At 34.0% G+C, this 8,198-nt stretch overlaps 2 protein-coding genes across 2 annotated transcripts in view; one reads left to right on the forward strand and one right to left on the reverse strand.

Annotated features, from left to right (window-relative positions):
* LOC106881370 (kinesin-like protein KIF13A) overlaps positions 1 to 8,198 on the forward strand; it is a 696,895-nt gene that overhangs the window by 363,782 nt on the left and 324,915 nt on the right. The window lies entirely within an intron of this gene.
* Positions 1 to 8,198, reverse strand: part of LOC106874696 (uncharacterized) — a 21,122-nt gene continuing 12,924 nt past the window's right edge. The window contains exon 2 of the mRNA XM_014922505.2: positions 1 to 3,785. Within this exon, the coding sequence (XP_014777991.1) occupies positions 1,456 to 3,630 (2,175 nt within the window). The 5' untranslated portion in view covers positions 3,631 to 3,785 and the 3' untranslated portion in view covers positions 1 to 1,455. The remainder of the gene's footprint in view (positions 3,786 to 8,198) is intronic.

Here is an 8,198-nt window from a genome sequence, read left to right on the forward strand (position 1 = left end):
TTTTTTTTTTTTTTGTTATTGTTATTGTTTTTTTTTTGTTTGTTTTTTTCTTTTTCGTTTTTTCTTTTTTTTCTTTTTTTTTGAAAGATCAGTATGAGTATGGTATAAATATATGCAGGATCACATCCTGGAATTTGTGGTCTTCCGGAAAAAAATAAAATAATAATCAATACGTTTTTGTGACATATTGAATTGCATGTATATTCAAATTTCTTTGTTGATTAGATATTCATAGTAGTTAGAGTTGGTAGGTGTCTGTTACCAACTCTGCTAGAATTCTTGACTTCGCACTGCTTATCACCTTCAGTCTCACTACTGCTACTGTGTCTCTGTGATTAGCAACAATTTCATGTGGGAACAGTTGTGCTATGGAAGTAATTTGAACCTCTGTCATACAAATATAATTGTATTTCTCTTCTGTATTGGCACAACACATTTTTGGGGGGTTTTTGGGGTTATTTTTCTTTGTTTTTTTCATTTCATTTTTTGAACACAATTTCATAGAATTAAATGCCAGCATTGTGTGAGCTGTGTTGTATTGCTGTTGTTGTTGTGTATGTGTTTGGATATAGAGAGGTGTGTGTGTCTGTGAATACACACATCAGGTAAAGCAGTGTGTAAATGTACATATGTATATTTGTACACATAAGAGATATGTGTGTTAGTATATACTGTATTTTATACACAGTGCAGATATCACTAGTGTGTGTAGACCATTTTATACACACACAGGTAGTACAGGAATGTGTGTACACTTGGATTTTTTTTTATATAAACACAGGTGTGTGTGTATGTGTGTGCGCATAACAATATTTGACTATAACACAGTAGATGTAAGTATATGTATGTAGATAAAATAAATATGTTTGGAATTAAAACAAACATTTTTTTTTAACATACAGGCTAAACCTTACTGACTCTTTTTCTTTTTGTTTTATTTATTTTTAATGTTACATAATTTTAACTGTCATTCTCAGAGAGAGTGAGTTCAAATGGAAGAACTTCCAAGTAATTCTCTTCTTCTCCAACAATTGCATACAGTTTCTTGATGTCTTTGTTCTCTTCCATTTAGATTCATTCTCTGTGCTCTATAAGTGTTCTTTATTGGTATATATACCTGCTGCTTAGAATGATTAAAACTAAACCCATTTTTGCAACTGTTTTCAGATTTTCCCCGATTCTTGATGAAATTCTTAGAAATCTTAGAAATTCTTATACTTGTTGTTTTCCTATCTGTTATTGGTTTCTTTGAAACAAAATTTATTCTTCATATCAGTTGTTTGTCTCCTCCTGTGTATATTATTTTTGAATAATCATTTATTTGTCTGCAGTCTACAAACAACTATGATTGATTTTTCCCATGAAAAAAAAAGAAGAGAAAGAAAATAAAGATTGGAGATTAGGGGGTGGGGGTATTTTCTTTGCTGGTAGATATTTTATTAATATTTTTTTTGTTCAGACACTAACTGTTGGTACATATTTAAGCTTATCTTTCTTTTCATCTTCACTATCATCATCATCATCATAATCATCATCATCTTCATCATCACTATCCAACCATTTCTTAGAACTATATGACAAAGCAGATGTGTATGTGGGAGATGTTAAATATTGGTTTGTTGTTTGTGTTGAAGAATCTGCATTTGAAAGGCTAACTAACTCTAACTTGTCTCTAGCAAGCCACAAATATTCGTTTTCCCTATTGGTTTTCATCTTTGAAAATTGTTTGTTCAGCTCATCCATGACAAGAGCTTCAGCAATACTGTTCTCTTGCATTGGTGAGACTGATTGATATTTCTTATCCATCTCTTCTTCTTTCTTTGCTTTGTCTTTTATGTGACAGATAAGACACACCACTGGGCCGACAATAAGCCAGATGGCAATTAAGCAGCCCATTCCAATACCAAAACCAGCACTGAGTGTCAACGTTTTGGAAGGGTTTTTTTGTGTTGACACATCAGTTTGGGGTGTAACATTGTCTGTTGGTTCTTTAGGGATGACTTGCTCTGTTGATTCAACTGAAACCAACTCCTTATCTGAGCAGCATTTGCAGTTGGCATCATCAGAACAAGGTTTTGTGCACAGGTGTGTCATTTTAGAAGGGTCCAGAGTTGCAGTGGCACTTAGAATAAGATGCTTATTTTTTGTTGTTAAAGATAATGCTGCAGTTGCTGAAGTAGGAGTAGAAAGGACAGGTTTGAGAAATCCATGTTTAGTTGGTGTTGGGTGTGTGTGTTGGGAATTAGTTGGCACAATAAGTATATCTGGTATCATTTCTGAGGGCCTCAGAAATTCTGTTGTCACTGCAGCCAATATTTTCCCGTTTAAACCCTTTTTAGTAAAATCTTTGATTTTGTTTGTAACTAAGGGTTTATGGCTTTTGGTGGTTTCTGAATCTTCTGTTAGATGAAGCAGACCACTTCTTGAAGGCATCAGAGTAGGTTTTATTCCCTTTTGCTGATGATGGGAATTAACATCTAAGGATAATATATTCCTTGGTGGTCGTTGTGTACCATATTTTGGTGGGTTTGTATAGGGTAAGTTTTTACTATCATATTTTCTTCTCGATGACCCATACCGTGTATGGGTGCTTGGTGCTGGTTGTGCAAGTGGGGGTAAGTTTGGATCAAAATCTTCTTCACTTGTTGACAGGGGTCTTTCTTTACTTTGAGAACCTTTCGAACTGCTTTTGTCTTTTATATTTAAAAGGAATGGTGGCTGAGCTAAATATTCTGGGATGTCACTGGAATTTGCCTCTTTGAGAGGCATCTCCTCAGTTGTTGAATAGTTTTCAAACTGAGTTTCATTAATAAGCGTTGTCAAGGTACTAAGTACAGGTGTAGGTGTTAACAGAAGTATTACCCTATCAGGTTTATGTTGTGAACCTGTTCTCAACATACTTTCTGAAACTGTTTGTTGCAATGTTGATGATTGTATCGTATTATCAGCTATAGACATTTTGTTTGTTGTCGTAACTGAGTGTAAAGATGTTAGAACTGGATGCTTTCTTTTTACATTGAAATCATCCTGACTAGTCACTGGGTTCTGTTGATCAAAAGACGAGCTCTTAAGTGGAGGTTGGCCTGAAACCATAACATTTTCAGGTGAAATCTTACTCAACTCTGGAGTTTTTACAGAACTAGAATGTATTCCAAGAGCACTTATCTGGCGCCACTTACTAGAAAATCTCGAATCTTGTTTAGTCTTCATGTCTCGAAGTGACAGATTTAGATGTGGACTATAATTCTTCCGTTCTTTATGTTTACTATAAGCCCATTGATAGTTGTTGTTGTTGTGCTGGTGGTATTTTTTAGAATGTAAAGGTGTTTCTGTGCTTGCAGCTATCAAATTTGGGAGGTCATTAAGTGCCAGCTGTTTATCTTTAAGTGCTGGTAAATGATAACTTGCTGTTTCCATTACCCTGAAATGTTGAACATTCTTGATTCTATTTGGAAAGCCTTCTGTAGTAATTGGAATTTTATTATATTGCACTGACAACGATTTGGAGTTCATTGCTGTTGTCGTTTCTTGATAATGTACAGCTGAACATAGTGTATTATAACACAATAGTAAAATATTAATCCAACATGGAAAGTGTTTGGAAAATACTTTGTAATCCATTCTTAACATTCTTTCGTTTTGTTTGTCAATTTTTTAAAAATTATTGTCTTTCTTTTATTTATTGAAGCACATTTTTTCTGAGGCACTATTATATTGTTTTTGTTTTCTTGGTCTTGTTTTTTCTTTTTCTTCATCTGTGCTTCCTCTATCGTTAAATGTCGATTCTGAAAGAGAAAAAGTAGAAGTTAGTGACTAGGGCTCAGAGTTACGTTCAAGTTAATGTTTTTTTTAAAAAAAAAAGTTTGTAGATAAAAGTACTGGTTTTGTTGTGTGATTTTGCTAACACTTTTTTATTTTTGATAGTAGCCTTTCTTCTTTATAAGCTAAATATCTACTGCTTTTTTTCTAATCTCTTCCTTTCTCTCTCTCATTCACACACGCACAGTGAGTGATAGATAGATAAGGTAACACTCATGAAATATATGCTAATTATTTTGACTTAATTAGAAATATATCTAGTGGGGAACACCAACTTAAAACTTTGAAAGAGAGATGGAGAGATTATCTTTAATATGTCATTGATTTATCAATTTTAATTAATTGCACATCTTAATCATTGAGAATTTATCACTCATTAAAATCATTAGATCCTTGAGTACCATACTTTTGCTACTAAAGAGAAATGCATGTTCTTTCTGAGAGAAGCCTGATTTACATAGCTATATTTTAGCAGGAAGAAAAGGAAGAAATTGAATTGCATTAGCATATTCTTGGTAATTTAAGTGGAGGCAGCAGTGCTGGTGGTTTTCGTTGCCATCACCCCTCACCAATACTGACTTCAAAATTTCAACTACTTCGTCTAAATTGAATAAGTTAAACAGTTTTAAAAAGTCTAGATATGATATATAATATTTTATATGAGAGAGAAAGCTAGAATACTTAAAGTATCTCTTCATCTCTGTTGTTCCTTACTGGGAAGAGGTACACAAAAGATAGAGAGCAGTACTAGTCAGGCTTTTAACAATTGAATATAAAAATTGTTTTGTTTCTTTCTTGTGTTTATTATAATTTCTTTTATCATTTCTTTTCTAGATAAGACAATATTGAATTAAACTTCAAATAGAATATATGGCTTCCATTTGTGAAACGCATTTATTTTAATGTTGACCTGAAATTTCTTCTGTCTATATTAGCATATTTACTGAATTCCATGGAGATTTCTATTGTTGAGGAAAATGAAAACTGGAAAAAAAAAATAATAATAATGATGATGAATAATAAAAATATTCGCAATGCTAAAACCAAATTTCATATTTTCTTTATTCTCATGTTCTGCTTTACCAACTAAATATCAGATAAGTCAAGTCTATCTTCGGTAGCTTTACTATTTTAACTATTAAATGGAAATCTACTGCAAATATACTTTCTAGCAGATGTGTAGCAATATCTAAATAAATAATGATTTTTCACATCAACAGTAACAAACCTAAGGAAAATGTTTTGAAAAAAATAGCGTATGCTCTTTTATTCTCAGTGGAGAAAGGTATTTGTTAAGCTTTGAAATAGAATTCCCTTTGATAAAACCCTGCTTTTTATCTTGTACTTCATATAAGTAACCCGATAAACATTGAACTCTATTGAACGACATTTCTTTCTTTTTTTTCCTTTTATTTTTTATTTTTGCATACATATATATATAAATATATATATATATATTTATATATTGTACTTTTATTGAATAATTGCATGATTCTCACCGGCATCGATTTTTTTATCTATTTCATTTACTTAACCCATCTCGTTTAAGGATTACATGATGAAGAAGCGGGTGATGGGGGATGAGAGGGATGGATGTCATTCAAATTTTGTAACCCTTTAACAGATCTCGTGTACAAATATCAAAAGAAATATCGAATGTCAAACATGTATATATAGCTCTCTCTCTCACACACACAAACATATATTTTAAATATCTGTATGACATTAGGTGTGGTTTTGTGTGTAGATAGATTTGTATGCATATATATTTATATATATATGCGTGTGTTTATTTACATATTTGTTTATTTTTCTATATATAAATAAACTTATAAATGTAAGAATGAGTGTAAAATTAAGTTTGCTTTGAAGCCATTTGGTTTTGGGTTCCAGCCTACTGTATGGCACCTTTGGCAAAACTCTTCTGCTATATATATGGGCCTTACAAAGCCCTATGAGCCAAATGGTAACGATGTGCCTCTCTCATAAACAACAGACCCTGAAGCATAATGGTTTTCAGTGTGCATAAAGGCCAGTGAAATAAAAAAAATACCTAACTTGAAAAGTAAGCAAGCATTGGTGGCAATGAGGCATGTGACCGAGAAATACTTGTCCAACTTATATTAGCAGAGAAACACATGATTTGTGTGTGTGTGTGTGTGTGTGTATTCTAGATGTATGTTCCTAATATATTTATATATGTGTGTGTGTGGGGGTTTGCATGAGCAGTATGGGTGAATGGTTTAGACGTTTGCTTCATAACAAGGAAGTCTTGGGTTCAATCTCACTGCATGGCATCTTGGGGAAAGTGTCACTCAAAGTAATTCAAAGACACTACCTGATCAGACACACATTATATCATTAAGCAGGCAATTCAGTTGAGCAAACAACTGAGAACCATCTGTCTGAGACACATACATACATACATACATTGTTACACACACACACATATTTCTTATATGGATCATAATGTGCTTGTTGTTCCACAGTCACTCTTTGAACCTTTCAAATATTAAACTAGCTTTGCTCATCTTGCTATTTAATTTGCCTCTCAGCCTCTCATAACCACAAATCCTATTGCCCAGTTAGGTCAAGTGTCGAGCTTCCGCCAGCTTCTGCCCATCAATGGTATTGACTCCGGCTATGTCATTTGGTTTGTATTAGGGCTTGGCTGGAAGAGAACTTCATTCACACGTATGTGTATGTGTGTGTGTTTTGTTTTTCCCTGCTTTCACGGGTTAGACAAATGATACTGAGGTATTATTTTACAGCCAGATGCCTTCCTGTTGCTAACCCTTACCTGTTTTTCAAGTAAGAGGTCTCTTATTTCACACAGCTTTGGAGGCACAAAGCAAGCAATTGGTTTATTGACAAGAGAATCAACTGCTGTAACACACCATCTCTACACCACAACTTCTGTTTAAGCAAGCAAGGTGTAAATACACACAATCAGGTGAAAAAACTGTCAATGTTATTGGTCGATAGTGTATATAATTTAATGATCCATGATGGATTATATTCTCACTAACAAGCATATGCATAACATGTGTACACATTCCTGCACATGGACACACTCAACACAATTATTTACTACAGATATGATCTCCCATGGATACACCTACACCTAAGTGCATATGTGGGTATATATAGTTGTGTGTGTGTGTGTGTGTGTGTAATAGTATCTGTGAGATTGTGAATTTAGTAAATCATTTTGTATGAGTATGTATAATACATATGTGGAACTACATAGAATTATACATGCCTGAAAAGTCTTGTATGTGCTTATGTTGTGTGGCTGTGTGGTAAGTAGCTTGCTTGCGAACCTCATGGTTCCGGGTTCAGTCCCACTGCGTGGCACCTTGGGCAAGTGTTTTCTACTATAGCCTCGGGTTGACCAAAGCCTTGTGAGTGGATTTGGTAGACGGAAACTGAAAGAAGTCCATTGTATATATGTATATATATATGTGTGTGTTTGTGTGTCTGCGTTTGTCCCCCCACCATCGCTTGACAACTGATGCTGGTGTGTTTACATCCCTGTAACTTAGCGGTTTGGTAAAGAGACCGATAGAATAAGTACTAGGCTTACAAAGAATAAGTCCTGGGGTCGATTTGCTCGACTAAAGGCAGTGCTCCAGCATGGCCACAGTCAAATGACTGAAACAAGTAAAGGAGTGTGTGTGCTTTACAGTGGGCATATAACTCCTACCAGCATCAAATTATATAAACTATCTTCCAAGAATTTAGTTTATAGACAAACTCTCTCTCAAGAATGCTGTTGACTTGGAAGGTTATGGAGATCATGGCAACATACGTCACTTCTCCATCTTAGAAGTAGGAAAACCTGACAGAAAAGCATTGTTACACAAGGTTTAAATGTAGCAGTAGTAGAAGTGGGTGTTTAGGTCAACGACTTATTGTTTGACCTGCAGGAATTTCTGAGGTCATACTGCTATTGATAGAAGATCTTTGCTAAACATTATTAGACTTCGGGATGTTTCAAGCATACACACACACACACACACACACACACACAGTGATTCAAAACTAGTGTTTTCATCTTCTATAACATTCTGAGACTAAGACTTGCATTTTGAGCTAAGCATAATGGTTAATTATAACACTTGAAAGCAAATAGCTATATATAGCCACATACACACATATATACATGCGTACATGCATGTGTATATGTATACTTGTAATTTTTATCAAATTGTCAGTTTGGTAAGTGCCATGTACAAAACCCTTGGCCTTTGAGTCACTTTTAGAACTTTCTGTTGGTAAAAATAATAAAAGAAATATATACTCATGTACTGAGTTCTATTTCACCTGTTTGTTCTACCAAACTTATATATATATATATATATAGGTTTATATATATA

Source organism: Octopus bimaculoides, chromosome 4 (genome assembly GCF_001194135.2).
Source record: "Octopus bimaculoides isolate UCB-OBI-ISO-001 chromosome 4, ASM119413v2, whole genome shotgun sequence".
Classification (NCBI taxonomy): Eukaryota; Metazoa; Mollusca; class Cephalopoda; order Octopoda; family Octopodidae; genus Octopus; species Octopus bimaculoides.